General features: G+C 45.0%; 1 protein-coding gene across 4 annotated transcripts in view; it reads right to left on the reverse strand.

Annotated features, from left to right (window-relative positions):
* Nucleotides 1-25,544, reverse strand: part of IL15RA (interleukin 15 receptor subunit alpha) — a 36,503-nt gene that overhangs the window by 4,396 nt on the left and 6,563 nt on the right. The window contains exons 2-7 of one of the 4 annotated variants that reach the window (XM_063099507.1): nt 12,005-12,199; nt 10,160-10,258; nt 7,740-7,937; nt 7,328-7,360; nt 1,945-2,138; nt 1,805-1,877 (exon numbers count right to left, since the gene is read on the reverse strand). In XM_063099507.1, the coding sequence (XP_062955577.1) occupies nt 1,805-1,877; nt 1,945-2,138; nt 7,328-7,360; nt 7,740-7,937; nt 10,160-10,258; nt 12,005-12,199 (792 nt within the window). The remainder of the gene's footprint in view (nt 1-1,804; nt 1,878-1,944; nt 2,139-7,327; nt 7,361-7,739; nt 7,938-10,159; nt 10,259-12,004; nt 12,200-25,544) is intronic. The other 3 variants (XM_063099506.1, XM_063099509.1, XM_063099508.1) reach the window with 3 other exon arrangements.

Below are 25,544 nucleotides of genomic sequence, written 5' to 3' on the forward strand. Positions count from 1 at the left end.
GTGGGGGCAACCCCCACCCTCACCCTGCTTTGCCGATCCTCTGCTAAAAAGATGCTCAAGTGGCAGGAACCAGAAAGGAAAGACTAACCAGGGGCATGGCCAAACCCGAATTGATCATCTTGATAAAAATGATTTAATATTCATGAAGCTTTTAAAGCAGTTCTTAGCACCTTCGTAAGTGTTCAATAAGTAAACAAATACACATATTAACCAGCTCCTGAATAATAAGAGTGGGGAGGCAGGACATTTTGATGACGTGTCTGCTTACCCCTCCAGAGCCAAGTGTCCGGCTCAGCACCTTCTCCCGTGGCTTATAGAATCTCCCTCCTGAGAAGCAACTTTTGGGGCCATTTTAAGGTAAGCAGTTTGAGCTCCTTGGAGTGAGAGCTGAACTATAAATCAGGATTGTGGGTCAATTCACTGAAAATAATTTGCTAAAAGCTTGTGTGTTGAATGGCAAGTCTACCTAATAACTAATTTGCAAAAAAACAGTTTATGGAAAGAATCGAGTCACCAAATGACCAATTAATCACACAACAAATTTATAATTCTTCTTAAAGATATATTTATGAATATTGTTAATATAGTCAGCAGATATTGATATTTTCCTCTTATAAACGTATTTTTGGGCTGTTTATAACACATTTATAAATTATTTTTAAGAATATATTTTAATGTATTATTCATAAAAAAGATGGTGTGTACATTCTTTTTGAATACATTCAATGAACATATTTAGTCATTATAATCTCAAGAGTATAACTCCAAATCCAGCATTTTATGTAGAAATTATTCAGTTATAACAATATTTTGAAAATTCTTTTAAAAGTCATTTTCTGTTTTGTCAGCATTTAGCATTTTTTGGATTATTCGGACAAATTTTTGAGTAATATATTAACCTTAGTTTGATTTTTCAACTATTTATGAGGTTTATGGCATTTTTTATTGGTTGGTCTGGTATTGACTGCTTTTGAAGATTTATATAAAGTTTTTGATGACTGGTTTTCATTTTGGCTTTACAGTAGCATTTCACAGAATTTTCATTTTGTCAAAATTAGGCTCAAAGGGTCACAATTTTTCTATCAATGTAATACTTAATATTTCATAACTAGTAACTGAGAGTTTAGTTTCAACAAATCTGAAATCCACTCACTGGGTAATGCTGAGGAAGGATGCAGAGGAACCGTATCAACGTGGAATGCTGAAATAATGTTACTAGTTGGTGGAAGTAAGAAATTAAAGCTAAATGCCATTTGAGGCTTTAATGAAAGATTCATAAAAATGACTAAAGATTGGAAAATGAAAAAATAGAAACTGAAGTGTCAGCAAGTGGCAGACACTGGTCACAAATGTCGAAATGCAGAATTTCAATTATTAGGAATGCAGAATTAAGGCTGACATGAATGTGTGTATTTATAGGAAAGTGTATCCACATTTAATGAATACATTGGAGAAGAATATATTCATGAATCTATCATAAGAAGAAGTGATGCGAATTGCATAGTCATCAAGTTGTGCACGTGGCACATTCCTTCTCTGGACTGGCTCTGGTAGGTTGGCCTCTGCGTCCTCAATCGGCTCATGGTCTGAGAACTGAGGTGGGAAGTTGAAGGCTCTCTAGGCCTGGCTCAGGACTGCTCAGCTCTAATGCACCTTTTGGCAGATAGGGAAGAGGGTGAGCATGAGAGTTGATGGCCAGGAAAGGAATTCTTCCTTGCAAGGGCATCCCGGGGTTGTTGTGATATAGCTCTTTCCTTGTGGGAAGGAGGCACCCGGTCCAGGCTGCCTTTCCCGTGCCACTCACCTTGTCCTGAAGTAAAATGCCAGGAGAGACGCAGCACACAGTGCACATAGCAGGACGGACGCAGAGATGGCCACTGAAAAAAAGCAGAACTCAGCTGGGACCGTGCAGCGATGCCCAGAACAGAGTTCTTTACAACTTACATGTTTGCAGAGGGATCCAAGCGCCTGCCCAGCCAGCATGCCGCTATGCACATTTCGTGAGGGCTGTGCAATTTGCTCTGTTCCACTTCTAGGAACAAACATCCCCTTTCCTGCTGACACTGCCAGTTCAAACTGTCTCCCCATGTTATCCCCCGGCTCTGCTCCTGATCCTTGTCCTTCTCGGGGAAAGTGAGCTGGGTGACAGAGAGGGGGAGGGAGTGAGTCAGGAAGGGAAAGTAAGAGCCTCGAGATCAAAGCTGGGGTGATGGGGCAGGAGGACGGGGGAGGGAGCCAGCGCCAGCAGAGAAGGCATTCCTGTGCTAGATCCCAAGGTGAGAAAACAAACCTCCTTGCTGTCCTCTGACATAACTCCCTCTTCCCTTCAACTCCACAGATTTAGAAACATAGCATGCAGGGTCAGTTTCCTCCCAGTTTCAACATCATTATTTTTTATTTGCAACTTTTTATGGCAGAGGAAAAGTAGAAAAGAGAAAGAAGAGGTGATCCCGGAGAGGCATCGTACATTAAGAGGAGAATAAGGTGATGGCTTAGGAAAGGGGGAGCATTTGACTGGGTTGAAATGAATGGCACGGAGCGTGGAGGCACCTGTGGTGTCTGGCCAGCAGCCTTGATGTCACCTGAGACATATCAGATGGGGTGGGAAGAAGGGGTCTTCATGGGGAAGCAAGGAGGCTCAGCCTGAGGGCTGGAGAACAGAACTATTAAAAACACTTGCAGATTTGGTCAGTTCCCCCTCACTATCATGAAATCTCCCTGCAAAAATCACCCAGCTGCCTTATGTGCAAGGTGACAGCGGTGGGCATGTAGGGAAGCAGCAGCCTCGCTGAGAACCAACCACATCAGAGCCTTAAGGGGCTTCACCTGGATGACACCAGTGCACACCGTGTGTACCAGGATGAGTCTCCAGGGCTCGGCGTTCAAGTACAGCTCTACTGAAAAGCTGCTGAATCCAAGGATGTGGGAAACACTCAGACCTCTGAGGCTAGGAGTGTAAATTGGTACAGTTTTTCTCAAGGGTGGTTTGCAACATATAACAAAAGCCTGAGTGAAGCCCGTACCCTTTACTCTCTGATTCTTCTAGGAATTTATGCTAGGGGAATAGAGAAATATATACAGGGGTATCCACTCAAGTATTGCTTAAAATAATTTTCAAGATGTTAATCTAAATCTCTTATCCGTAGAAAATTAGTTATAATGTGGCACACCTATACAATGGAATAGTATTCAACTATTAAAAAAAATGAAATGGACCTAGATTTATTAACTGGAAAGATGTCCACAATATCTTGAGTGAAACAGGCTGGTTAAGATAAAAAACTGAAAATAATCAACAAGCCACATGTGTCCACATATACAGAGAAGTCTTGAGGAATATATGACTAAGTGTTAAGTCATGGTGGGATTATAGATAATCTTTAATTTATTTTTTTAAATGTTGGTTTTTTAATCATATTTTTGCAAGGATACTGTAATCAGAAGAAACAGTAAGGTTACAGAAACAAAACAACTCTTAATAAAAAGCTTAGAAAAGTTGCTACAAAAGAGGTAACAGAAAACATGAGAAATTAGTACAAGATGTTTTGAGTTTTCAGACTTAACATTCATCAACATTACAACTTGAAAAAAAAATTGTTTTAGCAGAGATGTTGAACCCTATGGTAAACTATGTCTTCACATTAGCTAATAAGCCTGGCATGCATTTACTGTCTATGGAGTGATTTATTGGAAAAGGCAAGTTGATGTACCCTGTAGTTCTACTTTCACAATGATTCTTCCTGTTTCTTTTAAAAGGAAAATTAAGAACGGCAGAATCAAACTCAAGAGAGAAGAGGGCTCCTGGGCCCATAATAAAACAAAGCAATTTGAATTCAGTGACCCTGAATTCAAATTCCCAGACCCTTAGTCTCTTCCTCAATTATATCCAGACAATTTGGTCAATAAATTGAAACCAGAATTACCGAGACAATGAATTAACAGATGACCTGCCAAGTTCTCCAGCCTTCTGTATTTCCTGGAGGGTGTGGACTGCTGGAGGAGAAAGAGATTCAGTGCAATAGAGGAGAGGAGGGGAGGAAGGGGGGAGGAGAAAAAGGGATTATTGTACAGCAGCCAGAAAGGCCAACAGCGCCCACCTGGACCTCAGCCCACTGTGCAGACTGGGCAGGACGGGAAGGCAGCTGAGATGGCTAGTGGCCAGTATTTGGCATGGATGATGAAAAGGTCTTCTGTGAATACACAGTCATTCCTCAGCAACACCTTGACAAAGCAAGCTGTCACGGCATAGCAGCACGAGGTCACTGTGACCAGATCACCTGTGTGCTGCGTTAGCTGAAGGCAGTTTTGAAGGAGGAAGATCAGTCCATCACTCCCAGGCAGTGGTCATTTTCTCTTATTTCACTAAGCACCTAAGTGCTGCGTTCAGAGGAGATAATCAATGAATACTTAACTGATTGAATTAGACCTTTGAAATTCCATAAATAGAAGTAAGTTGAAAGTGACATTTGCTTTTTAATGAGGAATCTGCATTTCGTAGCAGCTTCAGACCATACCTGGCACAGAACAAGAACTTGCCTTATACTGAATGAATGACCAGTGCACACCCTGTGTACCAGGGTGATATGGTATAGAGGCAGCTCTTGTCAAAGGCTGACCATATCAACTGTAGCAGATTTATTTCAGATATGGAAAACTAGAGGTATAATAACGTTCTGAAAAGCAAACTCTTCATTCCTAGTCTACTAAATGAAAATGGCAGTGTAAACACGGTTGCAGGGGGATGCTATCCTTTGATTTTACAATCAGGAGTTTTCAAGAACAGCTTCATCAAGGATCAGAGACCGGATATTGGAATAATTGAATAAAGTAATTGATAACAAGGGCTGCCAAGTGAGCCAGTAGATATTTAAGATGATGAAATTGGGAACCACATTTCTTAAATATTTCTTATAATGGTAAAGCCCCCAAATTCATTAACTCATTTGCTCACTCATTCAATATTTCTTACTATTTACCTTTTTCTGTTGAACTGAAAAGAGCAACTTTTAAAAGTAGTGATAATCATCTATTTGAAAAAAAAATTGTAATATTGGTAGCGTCAAGGCGTTGATTAAAACATCAGTTAATTTACCGAGCAACCACTATGGTAAAGCATCATCAATATTAGGACAATGAGCTCAACAGATTGCTTATTCATGCAGAAATAGCACTACCCCCACCACATCAAGGAGCCAGCGAGCCTCTCCACTACATGTCACTGGAGGAGTACTCTTGGGTCTCAGGGTGGCAGGGTTGGGATTGGCATACTTTGAAGTCACTGTCACTAAGTGCTTTTAGAAAACTAGCATGATTTTAATTTAATGGTTTTAACTAGCATGATTTCATCTTAGCAGCAGACAAAACTTAACACAATGAAATAGAGATTGTTTTCATCTCTTTGCTGAAAACTGCATGGTTCTCTCTTATAGTTAGTTGTTCACATGTCTATCTTTATGTTTAAGCAGCCTGAAGGAAGGAAATCTATTTATACAACATAAAATATTTAAGGTTTTTTTTAATCTCTGTATTTCCACAGTCCCTGGCGCAGAGCTATCTTTGTCCATTATAGGCATTCAGTTAATGTTTATTACATTATATTTCAGAATTGGGAGAGAGTTTTTGATATTTTAATCCAGTGAAAGTCATGAACTGGAAAAAGTAATTATAGCCTATAATCAAATAGTTGTTTGAAAATCTATGTAGAAAAATGGCCCCAAAATTTTACATGTAGGACTTTGTCTTATAAATTTACTTGCAAATGTGGGTTTTCAATTACTCGCTGTTTGCAATATAACCAAAAAATGTAAGGAAAAACATGTCTAAATAGGGAGTTGGCTAAGTAAATTGTGGCAAATCCATACAATGGATATTCTGCAGCTGTTAAAAAGAACAAGGTGATTTTTATGCATGATGTGGAAGGATCTGCGAGGTATGCCATTATATGAATATAAGCAAAGTGTACAACAGTAAAAATAAAACAACTGTCCAGAGTCGGTCACCCTCCCCGTGCTGGTTGTGTATAGCCCCTGGAGGGATGCACAGGAATCTGGGAGCAGCAGTTGCTTCCTTCCTGCAAGGGGATTTTGAGTCAGAGATGGGATGGGACTTACTTTTTACTGTATATCCTATTGTAACTTTTGGGTTTTAGACCATATGCAAATATTACCAATGCAAAAAAATAAATAAAAAAAGTAAAACTATGTAGGAAGATGAATGTAGTTTGTGACATAGGAAGAAAAATGAGCTTGGCTGCTTTATTTACTGCTCTCTTCTTAAATCATGAACATATGTTTGTTTCTGTGTTCTTATTAAATACAACGGTTTTTCCATAAAAATACTCTCCAAAGAGCCTTTCTAAAATATCTTGCCTCTGCATATATGTTTCCTTCATTTTTTAAGCCATTCTAATCAACTGCTAAAAAGTCCAAAGCTGCTTGTTTTTTTCCAGATGACACACTTGCTGCAGGTAAAATGAGGAATATGCTAATTACCCTGATCGGATCATCACACTTTGTACACATGTATTGAACTATACCTCTGTATCCTTCCATAACCAAACAAACAAAATGGGACCACAAAAAGTAGGAGCCATTGTCTAGCAGGAAAACTTATGAATAGAAAATATAAATAATGTTTGCCCATATCAAGTAGTGATCGGGTTTTTGTTTCTTCTAGAGCTTGTCAAACTAATGTGATCGACGACTCCTCGCTGCTGGCCGCTTCCCTCCTTTCTCTCGTGCTCTCCTGTCTTCTCCGAGCTCCCCCCTTTTTCTTCCACTCTTGCAAACCTGCCTCCATCTCCCTCCCTAAGCTCACTCGCACATTCTCGTTCTTGTCTTTCCTCTCCTAGCCTGAGCGTTGTGTGTCTTCTGTAAGAAGAAGCTTTACACTGAGACACACGCATAGTCACTCTGCAGAGTGCGCAGTGCCACACCCCGGGGGGATTAGAACTGCTTCCGGCAGAGGAGTGGCGCTGTCTCAGTGGTGGCAGCAGGCACTGGTTTCCTGACATGCCCTGAACAAGAGTCTGGCATGCACGGTAGCACTGTGACGAGCTGGACCACGAGGCCCTTCCTAGTATGTTTCTGCTCTCTGGTTTCCACGTCAGTAGTCTGACCTTTAGCAGCTACTGGTATTAAGATGAACAGGTCAAACAAAGCATTCTATAAGTAGGGTATTAATGACATTATCTGATGGGACACTTCTGAGGGTGAAAAGGGATGTTGTCGGTGGTCATGGGGGCTGTGGACCTGGACCAGGACTGTTTGACACACTGGGGCTGCAGTCACCCTGATTACAAACACATCGGGCAAGGGGAAATACTCACCAGTGACCTCCCTGGAGCTGAATGGAGAAGCACCTGTGGAGGAGAGAGGGCAGCTCAGTCACAGCTGGAGTGTCAAGGATGCCAGCTTTTCAAGAAGAAGGGAGAACCTGGACAATGTGGCTCCCACCTTAGAACTGTGGGAGAGTCATAGCGGGCACACAGAACTCATTTTAGCAAAGCACATGCTGGAGACTCCTGGGGAAGCTGGGCCACACTCAAGAGTTGGACATGACTTAGGGAGGCCTTAGAGATGGCTTCTCCCTCCCACAGGGCCTCCAGGCCGCGGAAGGCAGCAGGCTGCTAAGCCAGTCCCCTTTGGATGGAACGACATGAAGCTATACAGTCATCTTGCCCCAGATCTCAGCAGCAGCACATGGGGCACTGGCCCTCCTAGGGCCAGGCTGGCGCTCACCTGGCGTCTCAGAGGAGGCAGAGGGTATGAGTCCCAAGGTCTCTGCTGTTGTCTGAGGTGGGTCTTTGGAGGACTCACGGCTGCCTATCTGAGTAGTCCCTGAGGAAGGTGGTTCTGATGGCATCAGCCGGGAGCCTGGTGCAGCAGCTGTCTCTGTGGTCACTGTGATGTCTGACCTGGGAGAGGCAGCTGCTGGCTCTGTAGGAAATTCCAAGACAGGGTGAACATAAATATTTAGATAGTCTCTTCTCAGCTCCAGTAGAGGGTAGACCTAAGCACCTAGCCTAGTGAGTCCGCCCTGGCCAGCCCTCCCCAGCAAAATGTTCCCTTAAGTGAGTGATATTCCCATCCATCTGGAACAGCTGTGGGACTTGTGAGAACTCCAGAGAATACAGCTATTTAACACGGTGTATATAAAGAAAAGATCCCAAAGATTCATGCTTGTATACTAGAAAAGGCATGTTAAACACTGAGAGGCTTGCCTCAAAAACATAAGTGGAGCTGTATTTGCCAAAGACAGCAGGGATGCTGACTTTATTTTTTACACGTTGGTATGACACTTGTGAAATAAGGAGAAGCCTGAGATTTGGCCCGCCTGAACTTTACAGGGTGTATTTGAGGAAAGTGTCCTGATTTAGCTTCAGTCTCAGGAAGGGGGGCTGCCATGCATTTAGGTCCCTGTCTTCCTTTTCCCTCCGTGGCAGATGGCTGCCCCTAAACTATAAGGGGTGGCATAACTGTCCACCAGTCCCTTTCCATGAAAAATGGGTCCTTCTGTGACCAGTGCAGAACTTAGGCAACACAGCCAGGGAGGAAAGATCCTTGTGGGGCTGTGGCTCTCCGGACACACTGCGGCCAGCATTCCCACACTCTCCCAGCCACATATCGCAAGAAGTCCTTTTACCCTTTAATTCTCTGTCATCAGCTCACACACACCCTCCTCATGCTGCCAGCACTCCAGGGTGCCCTGCAGACAGAGCCCCCCAGAGCTTCCGCATCCAAGTGCCTTGGTCATACCAGCCCATGTCCGAGGTTACTCTCTCACATCCGAGGTGCTCATGGCACAGTTTTGTGTCAGCGATAGACATCTGACCAAGCGGTTGAGACACAAAGGCAGGGCTAGGAGAGGCTACTTGATCATTTTCATCTCTTGGGTGAACCAGGTGTGACTCAGATCACAGAGGTTTTGGAATGACCCCAGACTTCAGTGGAGACAGTATCTCAACCCCTTTCTCCATCTGTATGCCAGCCACGTACTCCCTGGCAAGAAACCTCTTTCCAGCCTCTCCATCCTCCCTCAAGCCTTGGCTGCCTAAGAACCTGGGGGGAGGGGGGGTTGAAAGCCCCCAGTTCCCAGCTTGATCCCCAGGCCGAGCCAGAGCTTGGGGAAGGCGTGACTGAGCCATGCAGGCTGACTGGAGCAGAGATGCTGTGCTGGGAGAAAGGAGGAGAAGGGGCCAGGGAGAGCCACCAACTGGGTGATGTGAAACCAAGAGTTTCATGTAAAAGAAGGGAGTCGTAGGATGCAGGGCATGCTACTCCAAGATACTTAGCATCCAAGATTTCCAGTTCTCCTAACATCAAGAAAGTGCTGAAGAAACTGGGCTAGAAGATTACCTAAAACTCAGTTGAACTACGGAGCACTGGGAGTTTCACGCAGCGCCTCCACAATAGAGCAATCGTCTTTAACGTGCTGATGTTTAGGACTGGAGGGAGACAGCTCTCCAGGGGTCTCCACATTTCTGCACATCCTGCTAACAGAGGGCCTAATGGCCTTTTCTCTGGACTATGTTCTCAAGGATGTTTACGTAGCATATGCCTTGAAGGCAGAGACCACGCCTCTCTCTGGGACAAACAGTGGACATGTTTCCTGCCAATTATAAAAAATTCAGGTTCCATGAGCCCAGGCTTCCCCTTTACAATGCAGCTGCTGAGCATACAGGCATCTACGCAGGACCATCTGCATTGCCTGTGGGACTGGGGGACAAGGGAATTCGTGCCACATGCTGATGCTCCAGCTGCTTGCTGTGCCCTGGATGACTGTCCTTTGTCCTCTACCAGGGAGTGTTGTGTTTTCTGCCAGCACCCATGAAATCGTGGCTGACTAATGTGCAGGTAAAGCCAAATCTCAGACTGCTTCCAGTTCTAGACAAGGATACGAGTCTACTAAATATGATCTTACACATTAATTGTGAATTTTAAACCATTATTAATTGTGCACATAGGACACCTGGATATCAAGTAATTTTGATTTAAAAAAATTAAGGCCCTGTAAGTTCTTATTTGTGGCTTTAATAAAAAGTTTGTTCAATGCCTGCATTTGCAGTGAACACCAGCAGTGGTCCATGAATCTGTGGGATTTGGGGGGCCTGGGTGGTCGTAGGGAATGGGAATCCTCAAAAAATTTCTGACATTCCTACCTTTTCCAGAAGGGGAGAGGCTCTCTGGCTGTGGGGTCACCCCTGCCATCTCTACTGTGGAGGGTGGCACTGGCCTTTGGTGAGTCAGGGAGGGGTCTCCTAGAGAGAGGATAACCACATGGCATTTACAATCCTGGGAGTGGACCCTGGGGCAGCTTCAGAACAGATATATATATATATATATAAATCAATACATAAATTTACAATGGAGCTATCTGGCTTCCTAGGATAGGTTAGAGGCACAGGAAATAAACAACAATCCACGTTTCTGAACCCGAATGCAAAGACAAATTGCAAACTATTTCTCTAGCGTTTCCAAAAAGACTGCACAGGCTAAGCATCAATTTCTTTTCTTTTTGGCTGGAGCAATATTAATATCAACTCGGTTTTATAATACTGATTTTTCATGGGGAAATAAATGATCTCTCAGTAGATTCTATTTGTCTGGCAGAAAAAAATCATTCAAAGCACAAGAGGTTGGGAAAGTCAATGAAGGCAGTAGTAAAACAGTGGGGGAGGAGTGTGGACTAGACAAAAACCTAAAGATTCAACCAGTCTTTGGGTTATAAAACTCTGATTCCAGGTTCTCTCCTTTCCTCCCCCATCCCAGCCCGGGTCTCCAACCGGGATGTATTCACGCAAAGGATGTGGAGCTTTGAGGGGACATCGTTCCCCACAGTGGAAAAGCCCTTGTTTTTGCCCCTGGATTACAAGTTCCAGAGCGTCCAGGACAGGGTGGAGTACGACATCCACTCCGGCCTCCCACGGTTACCGCTGGCCTGGCCTTGCCCTGCCTGCCCTGCCGCTGTGTCCCCTGCTGCGTGCTTCCTCGAAGCAAGTGGAAAAGCTTCCTCCTCACCTTCCCTCTGAGGTCTGCGTGACTCTCATGCTGGGCAGGAGCAGGGAGAAGAGCTACCTAACCCTGCAAATCCAGAGGGAAAGTCTCTCTCCAAGAAGCCTCCAGCAGAGTAAGTTTGCACAGGACAGAGCCGGGAACTTTCACAGATGTCACGAGAAAAAGTACCCAGCTTGCTGCCAGACGTGAGCTGAGTACACAGTAAATGTTTGTTAAATAGGGATTCTCTTGGAAGACCATGGTTAGTCTTTATTTCTCTAGAGGGAGGTAAAGAGGAACAAAAGAGGGCTTCATATTCCTGGAAATAGCACTTGGTGGCTTCCCTACTCCACCCCCCCAACAGGGTTTGGTGTCTTCTAGGGTGTTACCCAGTTGTGAATAATTAAAAAACAAAGTCGATCCTTGTGACCCTCACTCATCCCTCTCTTGAGCATTGACTGGACACTGTACATGGGTGAATAAGCAAAGGGCAACTGCTCTGTGGGTCTACCCTGGTCTCTGCGTTGGGCACCAATAAACAAGAACAGCTGTTTTTTCCCTGCAGCCTGCCTCCTCCGGAGAAATCCAAAAAGCCATCTGGGAAGCAGGCATGCTCCTGAACATGCACCCTTTCCATAGCCAAGTTCTCTAGCTACCATAATCTCCAAACAAAGCACTGATGTTAGCAGGACTTCATTATTACCAGGCTTCACTTAATCCTCCTACTACCCACAGTGGTGACCTTAGGTCCATTTTCTAAATGACCAACCAGAGTTCCCAGACATCAAGGACCTTGCTCAAGGCCTCGCAGATGGCAGGTGGCAGAGCCAGGATCTGAACCCGGAATTGTGTTTGTCTAGTTCTTGTGTGTTGCCAACTCCAGCAGGTGGTGTTCAGTGTCCCACTGGTGTATTTAGCCTCAGACTCAACACAGGTCTCTTGGCTCCCAAGATGGGCTCATCTAGCTCGTTGGCAAGGAGTGGAGGGCGGTGCAGGGACAGGCTACTTACTGATGCACTTGAGATTGGGAGCTGTCCAGTGGGCAGCATTCGTGGTCTTGTTATGCACACACTCGATCAGGCTGGACGTGCCAGCTTTACGCTTGAAACCAGAGCTACAGACGTACCGCTCCCTGGAGTGCAAAGTGTAGCTCCTGACATGGATGTCAGCGTGTTCAACAGACGTGGGGGTGGGGCATGTGACACCTGCAAAATGCAGAGATGAAAGGACTTCAGCCGGTTAACACATGGGCAGCAGTCAGTAACTTCACAGCCGGAGGCTGGCTTTACTATGGGCCTCTTAGGATAAACCCCACAGTCTGAGCATAAGGAAGATGTTCAGGAAGGACACCCACGGTCTAGAAACTCTCCAGGAGCCTTGCCTTAAATGCCAGACATCCAGGAGAGCTAGAGCCGGGGGGGGGGGGGGTCACAAATAAGACCCCTCTCTTGCCCTCCACATCCCATCCATCTCCAGCTTTCAGTATCTCTTCACTCTAGACCCAGCTGAGCAACAGCAATTGCCTCCACGTTTGCTCCCTGCACGTGCTCCCTGCAAGGCTTCGATCCCCATCTGCACAAGGCAGCCAGCATAATCTTTAGACATGCACATTTGGTAGCTCCCCTCTTCCCTGGCTGCCTGCCAATCTTAGAATGAAAACTAAAATCTTAGGAAGTCTTCAAGGCTCTGCTGGGCCTGGCCCTGCCGGCCTGGCTGGCTCTCTTTCCCCGGCCACTCACCGTGCCTCCCCACTCTCTCCCTAGCTCCTTCCATCCTCCCTAGCAAGGTGCATGGCCCCAGATGGCTCTACCTTTGTGACAGGTGGAATTGGACTCAGATAATTCCACAACTTCACCTAAAAATCTGGCAATGATGTGCTAGCTCCGTGCCTAAGAAGAAAAGGAGGGACTGAAATGTTGGCCATTTACATTGTGGGGATACCATCTTTGTTAATGACTTTTGTCGTTATTACTTGTTAACAACTGTTGATGTTTCTGCATCCTTGGAAAAATTCCTTTCCTAGATAAAAGCACATATACTATGTGCTTTTATAGTGTATGTGCTTTTATGTACTGTGCAATATAATGTCATAGTAATATAATATTATAATATTGTATAGTATAGTATAACATTATATTGTTTAATGATATAACATTATGTATATATAATAGTATAATATAACATCGTATGTCTAATGAGCTGTAGGAGTACTTTGGGCTTTTTTCTACATTATGTAAGCACAACAATAATAAAACTTGCAAAAAGGAAAAGTTGACTTTTTTCTCACTAGGCAAAAATGAATGGGATCAGTACTACTTATCAAGTACCTAATGTAAAATGCTCTGGATCCCAGGAAAGAATCTATTCAAGGCCATGATAACAATTTTGTAGACTGCGGTTCTACATAGAAATCCCCAAAGGATCCTTAGAAAGTGAGGGGGCAGCCAGTGCCTTCCCGTGCCATGTTTCCTCCAAACCAGTGCTGCTGGCCTGTCCTCGTTTAAGATGAGGTCCTGTCCCATGCCGGGAAGATTGTAGTTAATGTTAAAAAGCAAGATTTTTCTTTAGGCACTTGAAGTAACTGTGATTTTTTAATACTATTTTTCCTATGAACTCAATACCTCACTAGGTCTTCTGTGTATAGAAGAGATGAGTACAGCTGTTTTCTGGGGCCAAGCCTTGCCTTGGGTGTGGAGGGAGCCAGGAGGGTGGTGTTGACTTCCTGTGCAGGACCTGTCCCGGAAGGGACTGTCTCTCCATTATGCAAGTGTGTATGTATACTGTGTGGCTCTTGGGCCAAGATGCTGGCAAAAGGTAGCACTGAGATCAGCAAGTCAGCTGGAAAACAAAATCTATGGGCTGCCTGCAGCTGCCTGGAGGCCTGGCTTTTTGATTCCATATTGGGAAAGTCTCTGTAAGTATCTGCTGAGCTGCTGGTGTGTCAGCAGGTGAGAGAGGTGGACTCAGACAAGAGAACTGAGTGGAGTGATCTTGCTATGAACGCAGAGTAAACTGAGGGTACACCAATTGTGGTAACAGTAAGACTCACAGACTGGAGTAGGAAGGCCCCCGAACTGCCTCTATGCCATGAGCCCAATCCAGCCTGCTGTCGATTTCTGTAAATAAAGTTTTATTGGAACCCAGCCACACTCATTTGTATATTGTCAATGGCAGCTTTCCCACGGCAACAGCAGAGTTGAGTGGTTACAACAGAGTTGTTGCCCACAAAGTCTAAAATACTTGCTACCTGGTCTTTCACAGAAAAAGTGTGCCAGCCTCTGCTCTATGTAGCCTTGAAACAAACCATTGCACTAGTTAATAAGGCCAATTGCCTGGTGAGTCAGCACAGAGTGTGTGCAATATGCAGGGTAATTAAGGTTGACGAAGGTAATAAAGCCCGTATAAAAATAAAAACCTTTCTGTGTGAATAAATCCAGTGTAAGTTAAAGGCAAATGACCAAACAAACAAAAAAATGGCATCTCCTATCTACAGAGCTAATTCCACTCATGTGTTAAAAGCTCTTAAAATTCAATAAAAAGACTGCCAATCCCATGGGAAAATAAGAAAAAGATATAAATAGGTAGTTCACAGAAAAGGAAATACAAATGGCTCTTAAAATATATAAAAAGATGCTCAACCTCATCCATGGTGAAAGAAATGCAAAATAAAATAACGAGATACCACTTTTCAGCCACCAAATTGGAAAAGAACCAAAAGTTGAGTGACATAACGTGTTGGTCAAACAGGCACTTTGACAGTGCTCGAGCAACCCCCACGAGGCCATATTTGCAATCTCTGCAAATTACAGACGCACGTGACTTCTGGCCCCACAATTCCACTTCTAGGAATTTATCATATAGATATGTCTACATACCTGTGAAACATTATTACAACAGATCCTTTAACACAGCAACTTTGCTTCTAAGAATATATTTTCAGATATTCTGGCATATATTGTGAAATATGTGCAAAGTTATTGATTGTAATGGCCAGTGTCTATAAATAACCTTTCATGTTATCAGTAGGAGACTAAGTAAATTATAGCACAGCCACAAGGCTTCTTACAACAGACTAAGCTCTTTGTGCACCGAAGTGGAAAGATCTCCAAGATACAGTTACTGTTGGGTTGAAAAGAAAAGGAAAAGAACACTGTGTATCATATGCTACCATCAGTGAAAAAAGGAGAAACAACACATATACATAATTGGTTGTCTCTACACAAAATTTCTGAGAGAATACACAAAAAACATAGCACTGCGGCAAGACAGCAGAGAGAAGTGGGTGGGAGAGACCCTTCACTGTACGCGTTTTCCTGCTTTAATTTTTAATGGTGCAAATGTTTTATCTATTAAACATGCTTTTGGAGCTGGCCAGTTAGCTCACTTTGTTAGAACGCAGTGTTGATAACAACCAAGGTCAAGAGTTCAGATCCCCAGACTGGCCAGCCGCAAAACAAACAAACAAAATGCTTTGCAAGTGTTTGCAATGTTCTATTTCTTAAGCTGGTATGCACATGAGTATTTATTATTTCTTTTACATATTACATCTATGCTGGAGTGAAAGTCAAAATATTTAACAACCAGCACCACTCAGACTGACCAGTCAGAATAGATGCTGGTATTGCCCCGGACCAGACAGGGTGACCACTGACCACAGACAACAGGGAGGGCCACACCGACGAGGACCAGCCGTGAATACATTACATACTGTTTCAAATACCTGAAATACTTCATAATAAAAGAGGTGGGGGAGGGTGGATTTTAAAGCACCCTCCCACAGGAAGCCAGAAACCTTGGTTGAAGCTAGGGCAAGAGAGGGTCGCGTGGTTCCGAGAACGGGTGCTCAGCACTGCCACTGTGATGCGCCTCCTGCCACACGAATGTGAGAAACGCAGGTCCTAGCATCAGAATTTCTGCCTTTCTCAGAGTGAGTTAAGGCAGCTTGGAGTAAAAAAGGAAGCCAAGAAGCTTTGTCAGGCCATCGGGTCGGATTTGGACATCCTCTTGGGAGAAAACCCATGAGTCACTCCCAGCCAACTATGGCTGTAAGAGAACACATACTGAATGGGAACTAAGACAAGTTTTATCAGGAAGAATGATACCAAAAGAAGATAGAGCCAGAGCTAGAAGGAGTGAAGTTTTCTTTAACCTACGAATCCGTGTTTGAAATTCCCCCCTCCTTCTAATTAAAAGTTGAAAGATGTGAGAAAGATTTTGACCCTAATGTTTTCTTTGACCGGGCAGTCAGTCCTACCTGAGAGTCTGAGCATCCTGTGAACACACAACTCCCAAGCCGATGAGGTGAGCTTGACACCTATCCAGGTAGATGGTGTGTGAAGCTGGGAGGGCGGATTGTGGGAAATCTCATTATCATTCCCAGCTCTGGGGTGAGGATTCCAGAGTCCAGGAGCAGGACTCCTCCATGTGTTCTGGAAAATGTCCCCGATCTTTTGGTTGGGTCTTCTGGCAGTGCTGATTTCCTTCTGCTTCTCTCAGATACACCAGTCTTTGATTTAGCCAAATAGTACCTGTGCCTGCTTTCCAGCCACAAGAACCTTCTCCTGGTTGTGCAGTGTCTGCAGCCAGCTTTGACTAGCTGGGAGCCCCAGTAGCAGCTGTCTCTCTCACACCTTCTCACCTGCCCCCTGTGGATGGTCTCTTTGTGCCCAGAAACTCTGGCTTTCTGGACTAGAGCCCTGACCTGCTGCCAAGGTGTGGCCAATCTTTTCTTCCAGAGCAACTCCCAGGTGTCCACTGTGGAATATACTAAAAAGCATATGTACTTCACAGGGCCTGGTTTTCCAAAGCCTTGCAGTTTCAAATATTGACTTTGCAAGGACAGGAAATTTCCCTCAGGGTATAAGTCCCTGTTGCAAGATAAGAATTGTAGCACAGTGGATTGCTGGCTCAAAGACAGACTAGTTACTGATTGTTGTGTAAAGATACTGAGAAAGTGCTGTTAAGAAGGAATGTTTGCTAAGATCAAACTGTTGTTGCTAGGACCCCTTAATTGCCTTACTCGAATGTCATCTGGCTTGTTTCACTGAAAGTTACCAGCCTATACTGTTAAACTATAGCCCCACCTTTGTCTCTTCCTGTAATTTCCTGTTCTGGAAAATAAATGCAGGAAGAGAACCCCAATTTGGTGTTAATTTCCCAAGGAAGGGATCCCTCTCTCTTGAGGGTCCACTTTGGGGCCTCTCATCACTGCTCAGTAGAGATGGGCTTTGAGTAATCCTTTGCGTCTCCATCACCCAGGGGAAGTGGGGTGACAAATCCGTGGGGGGGCGAAGCAACGCAAAGCAACAGTCCACACTCCCCAGCTGCTGGCTCAGGTCTGGATGTCAAAGGATGAAGGCCAGAATCACAGGGGCACTTATCCACCTGTATCCTAGTATCACCATGCCTCATGCCGTTCCCCCATCACGTGGAGCTGCGGCTTGTCAGAACCAGCAGGAGCCACACCTGAATTCGGGATGTGGTTTGAACAATCTACTGGAAAGTCCCCGACAGCCTTCCGACAGGCCCGTCAGACTGAGGGGCAGCTATGGGCTCTCCCCTCCAGCTTGAGGATGTCCTCCCCTGCTCCCCTTCAGGCTCTGTGGCTGAGGATTCAGCAGGCCTCCCGCCTAAACCCACCTGAGCTACGACAGCTTGGTGGGGTCGTTGGCTTCAGCCTCTGCTTTGGTTTTCCTGGTCTCAAGAGGAAAAATGCATCGTTTGATTTTTGTTCATAATCCACCCACTGACTGTTGTGTGTGCATGTGTGAGTGTGTACATGTGTGCACGTGTGTGTACATGTGTGTGCCGTTCTGCCCTCGGTCAGTGCCTAGAAGCAATGACATATCAGCAGCTATCACCTTGTGCCCAGATCTTGGTCTTCACTGAAAGGACACAGAGCTTCTGGGAGAAAAGGCAGAGAAACCAGGGATGGGACAGGGAAAGCGTGAGATGAGCCTGGGACATCTTGTCATCTTAGAGAGGAAGGAAACCCTCACAGAATGAGGACATGTCAAAAGGACACAGTGGCCAGGTTGAACAGACTATTGCTGGCCAAATCAGGGAGAGTTTGAGCATCAAAACACATAAAGACTGACAGATTATAACTAAGAGAATAAAATGAAATAAGACTCCCTATGTCTGTACTGATACAAATAAATAAACGAGGGAGAAGACAAAGCCCCCTTACATCAGGATGCTAACTAATAAACACAGAAAGAATAATTGAATAAGAAAAGAAACTATGGATGCTAGAACCAGTGGGTTAAAGTGCCATGAGGAGGCTATTTGCTTAGTGTGGTGAACTTGTATTGCATGTTTAGCTGAGCCAGATACACATTCCCTAAATTCTATTCCCAGTTAGCCCAAGTAACAGGGAAGAAGAAAGGAGGAAGGAGCACGTGGGTGCTCCATGCTGCCACTCCTCTGTGGGCCACGTGGTGGCACGGTGCACAGCAGGCCAGACAGCTCCTCCAGCACCAGGTTCTTTGCTGCAGCTTCTCACTCTTGGGCCAGGTGCCTACTTAGCTCCGTGGGAAGGAGCTTCGGCTTCCCCATCAGGACACTGGAGTCTCGAAGGTCAAGGTTAAGGACCAACATGGGGTCCAACCCAGCCCCATAGGTTCTAGGTTGTCCTGGCTTCCCCCACGTCATGTCCATCTTCCCACGCAGACTGCCCGCCCTGGACTTCTGGCTCCAGCACCAGGTACAGAACGACCAGCTCTCACAGACCCCACAGTCAGCTCCATGCCTGCAACAGGGGCTTCTGCCACTCTTCAATTCTTAGGCTCAGAGTCCCGACGGACACACACAGCCTCAAAGTATCTTCCTACAAATCAGTGGCCAGTTAGGATGGGAGAAATGGTAACAGCTGGCGAATACCTCCTTAACCAGGTGATCAAAGTCACCACCACCAATACCGGGACAAGCCGATGTCATGCACCTCCTGATACCATTCACCAAGAAGGACACAGCCTCACATCTGTGGTATTCCTGCCCCAAATCCAGAACCTGAACTAACCCTGAGGAAACACCAGATGAACCTCAGTGGAGGAACATTCTACCAAACTGTGGAACATTGGCCTGTACTCAAGATCAGTAAAGATAAAGGCAGAGGAAGTGTTCTGGCTTGACATGATCCTGGATTATATCTAGAATTAGGGAGAAAATTGCTGGAAAGGATAGTATTGGGGCAATTGACACAATTTAATCTGAACCAAGTATTAGATAATATTTCATCAAAGTTAGATTTCCTGATTTTGATAATGGTAGTATAATTACATGAGTGTTGTTTCGAGGAAGTTGTGTAAGAGAACATTGTTCTTAGAAAACATATGCTGAAGGCCACTGTTTGGCTCAGTTGGTTAGAGCATGGTGTTATCACACAGGATCAAAGGTTCAGACCCCTGTACAGGCCAACCACCAAAACAAACAAAATGTACTGAAGTATTAGGGCGTAATGTTTCCAGCTTACTTTTAACGGTTTAGGAGCAAGAGCATGTGTATAATATGTGTAATTCGTACGTATGGATAGAGAGCAGGAATGATAAAGCGAATGGGCCAACATGCAACGGTTGGTGAATCTGGGTAGAGGGTATTCAGAAGGTCTTGGTGCTATTCTTGCAATTTTACTATAGTTTCAAAGTTATAACAGAATTAAAAAGTTAATAAGCAAAGTGAGTAACCAAGGAAAAACCACTGGGCAAGAAGTGCGCGGGGCCCTTGGAGGAAACAGCCCTCAATGATGCAGGCCACGACTGGCTATTGGTCAGGGAAGTTTTCCTTCATTATTTCCCCAATTGTGGTTTTTATAGTGCTAACTGATCCTCTTTTCTTGTTCTCTGCTCACATCTTGTGGAGTCCTTTCCAGGGCCCAGTGCAGCTGCTTCCTCTCCTTCCACATCTGTATTTCGGTCATGGTTTGGGTCTCCTGGTGGGACTGCCAGAGACCTGTTGAAACAGTGCTGGGCCCTCCCCAGAGCTCCTGAGTCGTGAGTCTGGAGCAGGACCTGGGAACCTGACTTTCTAAATGGTTCCAGATGATGGTGGTGCTGCTGGTCCAGGAGCCGTATTTTGAAAGCAACTGCTCTATGCTATTCATAGCAAGTGGCTTTTTAGCACTCATTAAAAAATTCTCTCAAAGTAACAGATCACAGCTCATTCATACTCTTTTCAGGCCATGGCATTGACTCTGTCAGTGAGGATTCCTTTCACAGTTTCCCTTGATGTGCTCTTCTGAATTTCTATTCTAATACTTTTTACTGGATCTAATTCCCCCACCTCTATCTCAAAAATCTACCTTCCCGTGTGTGTGCACGTGTGCGCATGTGCGTCTCTGTGTGTGTGCATGCGTGTGTGTGTAGCGTGGCCACATCATAGGTGTAGCCCCATGCTACCAAAGTCTTAAATCTGCATGTGTGGTGCTTTGCTGTATGTTATCATAGCTGGGAAAATACTTAGGAATGGGGGGTGAGGTGCGATGAGGAGGAATGACCATAAAAAATCAATTCAGCCCAACTCTAGAAACACTTGACAGCAGACCAGAACGGGTAGCCCCATAAAAATATTAGAGTCTGCTATTTGATAAAATGTTTCTTCCTTCTGAGGGAACCTGAATTGACCCTGGACCTTTGGACCTTTCCAAGTGCTATTACATTATCTGTGGCTTCAGAGAATAGGAGAGACTTGAGGTCCCCAGGGCAAATAGCTAGATAGTGACTGGGTTGAATTGATAGGAGTGTATCTAACTGTTTTCTTCCTTATCTGCCCTTTTTCTTCCTCACCCCAAGCCTGCTCTTTGACATCACTGTGTTGGGCCTGGAAGGATCTCATGAGATCACAGAGTCCAGCTCTCTTCCTCCAGAGGACTGATGGCCCCTGCTGTGGGTCATCCTTAAACCTCGGAAGGGTGAGGAAGTCTCAGAATCCCTCCCTCAGCCCAAACACCACTCACGTAGTGACTCACAAGACCAGTCCATTCTTTGTGGTCGCAAAAACACTTTATTCAGTATGAAGCACCCTTTTCCTGAAGGCTGATGTCACTCTAAATTCTGGTTGTAATTCCACATTTTTGTGTGTGATTTTTGTTTCTGAGATACAGGGCACAGGGGATAGTGGACAAAACAGATGCACACAGCTTGGCTCTGCTGGGCATGACAGATATTATTTAGTTACAACTCTTTGGGTACATGCCTCTGAGAAAGCACAAGGATGAGCAAGAGTTAGCCAGAGGAAGAAGGCGGGGGCAGGAAGAGAGCAATCCAGGCAGAGGGATGAACGTGAACCCCAGGCCCCTGAGGGGAAGGAGCTGGAGGGAGGGAGGAACTGACAAGGGACCCCATCCAGTGACCTGTAACTTACCACACCTGCCCTTTGCACACAGAAGAATGTCCAACCTGATCTCGTCTTATTCCTACTGGGAAAGAGTGGGCTCAGCAAGGCTGACTATCAGAAAAAAGACATGAATGAGGCAGCTTCTGCCCTCCCTCATCCAATTCATGGCAAACATGGATTAATGGACACAAAGGCCCAAGAGTGGGCACAGCCAGACAGATACAACACACTTAGGTTAGCTCCACAAAGACTCAGAATCAATGAACATGGGGCCTGGCAGGTTATCCAGTCCATCTGCAAACCAGTCAGTAAATGAAACAGTAATGAGCAAGTGGAAGGCAGAAAGATTTAGGGCAACAATTCCCACAATTCTGATTAAATAACACAGGTAGGAACGTTAGTGGAAAGGGTGCTGAGCATGCATTTGAAAGCGGGGTGATGGGGCAAGTTTGTCCATCATGCTGGTTTCCATTTCCTTGTGGAAGAAGTGAGCACAGTGGATTGAATGTCTGACCAAACTCATTGAGACGTGGTCCCTACTGTGATGGTGTTAAGAGGGTGGGAAATCCTATTGTGGTAGTTGAAATGTGGGGCCTTGAAGAGGTGATTGGATTGTGAAGACTGCACTCTTTTGAATGGATCGATCCATTCTTGGAATAACGGGAGTGTTTCTGGTGGCTTTAAAAGGAGAGTGAATGAAGAGTTTGGTCTCTCGCTTCTGCCATCCACCATGTGACACCCTGCTTTGCTGTGAAGAGTCACAAATATAGGAAGTGCTCAGTTTCCCTGGGTTCGGGTTTCAGGACACACCTCTGGGTTTCAAGCCACTCTCAAAGGTCTCAGGTCCTGTTTTAGTCCATTTTGTGTTGCTATAACAGAAATACCTGAGACTGGGTAATTTATAAAGAAGAAAGGTTTATTTGGCTTACAATTCTGGTACAGCTGCATTTGTCATGGGCCTCAGGCTCCTTCTATTCATGGCGGAAAGTGGCAGGCAGCCGGCAGGTACAAGCAGATCACATGGCAACAGGAAGCAAGAGAGAAGAAGCAAGAGAGAGAGAGAAGGTGCCAGGGTCTTTTTAAACAATGAGTTCTTGTGGGGACTAATAGAGCCAGAACTCACTCATTAATCCCCCCTCCCTCAGGGAGAGCATTAATCTATTCATGAGGGATCCACCCCCATGACTCAATCAGTTTCCAACACTGCCACATCGGAGATCAAATTTCCACATGAGTTTTGGAGCGGACAACACATCCAAACTCCATCAGGTCCCTCCTCTAGGCCCTCCAGAAGAGGAGAGTTATTGTTGTTTGTTGCACCTATTTTGAGCACCAACATGGGGAGATTGAGACCATAAGGGGTGGGATTATGCAAATAAAGTGGCTGAGCATGCTCAGTAAAAGGTATTTATACCAGCTTATATAACTCGGTGACTGAGCATCACTCAGAGTTTATCCTTTGAGTGATCTTCCACTAGAAATGGTAAAGAGCACAGAATATTCTTGAATATGTTCAGTTCATGTGATAGAACTTGATCAATGAATGTTCCCTGAAAGGAGACCAGCTAAGCATGTGCAAGACTATGTTACACAAGAGAACCACCCCCAAGTTGAATATTCATTAGATATCATGAATATGTATTAGATAGAGAAACTATAAAAGCTGAATCCCAGCAGAAGGTGGGGCTGTTGCTCACTCTCTTGAGCCAGCCTGCACTCTGTACTAAACTTCCACTGTGAATTTCTTACTTTTATATTAAGCTTGGTGTGGGCCCTGCTGAGTCTCTGGAACTAGGCTGCACTCTCTGTGTGAAATCTGTACCTCTTATTCACTACATTAAACCTGTTCTTACTTTCTACTGTGACTCTGCCCTTGAACGCTTTCCTGTGGTGGAGTCAAGAAACTGGTAAGAAGATGGAGTGGGTTGAGGCTGGCTATTGGGCCTCCCAAGACCCTCTCCTCTGGCATCATCACTACCCACCAAAAACATGTCACCAGATATGTTCCCTGGACTTTGGACTTCCCAGCCTCCAAAACTGTAAGCAATAAATATTGTTTCTTTATAAATTATTCAGTTTTAGGTATTTTGTTATAAGCAACAGAAATGGACCAATATATAGTCACATTCAGGGATCATCTACTAGCTGCCTGAGGATCCAGGATCTTGAATGGTACAGAATCCACCCTGATAAACATAATTCTACATGGGCCAGACTGTTGGAAGACCTGAAACAGGGTCAGAAATGACAACAGAGGCTGCAGAATGAGCCTCCTCCCTCTTTTCTTCCGTCCCTTCGTTGGTCTCTACATTGGTCCCCTGTGTGGGCCACCTGCACCTTGGCTCTTTCTGTTTAGTGATCCCGTCAGGCTCAGTCTGTTCTCGTGCATGATGCCTGTTGCCCCTGTGTCCTTCCACCCTGTCCTGTCATGGTCACCATTCAATTCCCAGCTAGCCCCTCTGCAACCCTGCCTTCCCTCACTCCTCTGGGTCCCAGCTTTCACCCATCTCTCCACTCATCTCTTGCATTTGGTTTTACTACATGATTTGATTCTACATTACACAATTTTTTTCAAGAACTTACTATGGGAGTTTCCTAAGTATTAGTTATTCATCTGTCAGCCCCTCCCCTAACTCTAAGTCAGTAATCTCCAACTCTTCTCAAGGAGAAGTTTCTCCCCCTCCACCAAGAGACTGGGAATGCCCGTCTGCCGTCCAGGAATCCCCACGGCAGGGCCTGTGGAATAATACAGAAGAAGAAACGGTTCCAGCCTCTAATGAGCCTATCGTTGAACAAGAAGAACATTATATGAGAGTATTTCTCAATTAGTAATTATTTGGGGTGGGTGAAGCTTTCCTTGGCTCAGTAATAAAGTTGGAAACCATAAAGGGAACAAATTGATCATGTAAACACTTAAATGAAAGAGTTAGATGAAATGGAAGAATTAAAAGACAATCAAGTCCAAGGAAACATTTGTGACAAATGTCAAAGAGTTAAGATCCTCAGTGTAAAGAACTCTTATAAAATCAATACAAAGGTGAGGACCCTAATGGAATAATGGCCAAAGGACATAACAATGGGTGATTCACAAAAGAAGCAATACCTATATCCATACAAAGTATTTCCCAATCCTCACAAGCACATCTTTGACAGAAGTCCTGGAACTCTGCTGTTGCTTCTGAAGTTTAAGGATCCCATACCAGGGTTCCTTCCACTTAAGTGAGGGGTGTGCATGTCCCTTTAATGGGACTGGAGGGGAAATCTCAAGCTTCAGACTGTTCTTTCAATTCATCGCCTATCCAGAGCCTTCCTTTCTGTCTGAGTGGAGCCCTCTGTTCGTTTCCTGTTTCAGGCATTTGTTGCCCAATGGCTGTAGTGGTAACAAATGCCTGAAAGAGAGTAGTGGTAATAGCCACTACTCTCCATTCCATCGGGGACACTTCTGCTAGACTGACAGTGTGGGGGACTGAGTCAAGCTGGACAGTTGTTGGGCTGGGTTTGCATGTCGCTGTTATCATTAGAGCACCAGGGCCTTCAGATTCCTCTAGAGTTACCTAGATCTTAGGTTGCGCTCCAGAGTGTTGGAGGGTTTTTCTCCATGGTCCTGCCCTACCCTCATCTTTTGTCCTTCTCTATGTACCCAAACCACAGAGCGGGCATCTCCAGGCTTGGCAATAGACTGCTGTGCTTGGTGCTTGGCACTTGCTTGCCCACTGGCGTGGGGCTGGGATCAGTCTTCTGTTGTCCTAGTCCAGCCTCAGTCTCAGGCAGGCCAGTATGCCTGGGTCTCAGGGTGGGAGCTTTCAGTTCTCTGGCTTCTTCCCCACTCAGCAGCCAACCTCTTCCCTGTGACTTTAGCAGGTTTTGTGCGGGAAGTTTCCTGCCCCTCTTCCGTCAGTGGTAGACTTCCAGGGGTACCTGTATGGGATCCTGAGCCAGGACCAAGTGTGTGTGGGTTTCTGCCTGGACTTGCTGTTCTCCTCCACTATCTACTTGTCGATCTGTGTATCTTGACACCAATTCCATTCTGTCTTGACTACGGTCACTTTCTACTGTCTTGAAGTCAGGGAGTGTAATTCTCCCTACATCGTTAACCATTTCCAATGCTGAGTCTGCTCTTCTAGGTCATTTACTGAATTTCAAAATGAGTACATCAATGTCTTAAAAAAAAACTGCTGAAATTTTGATTGGAATTGCATTAAATCTATAGATCAATTT

This window comes from Cynocephalus volans, chromosome 6 (assembly GCF_027409185.1).
Source record: "Cynocephalus volans isolate mCynVol1 chromosome 6, mCynVol1.pri, whole genome shotgun sequence".
Lineage (NCBI taxonomy): Eukaryota > Metazoa > Chordata > Mammalia > Dermoptera > Cynocephalidae > Cynocephalus > Cynocephalus volans.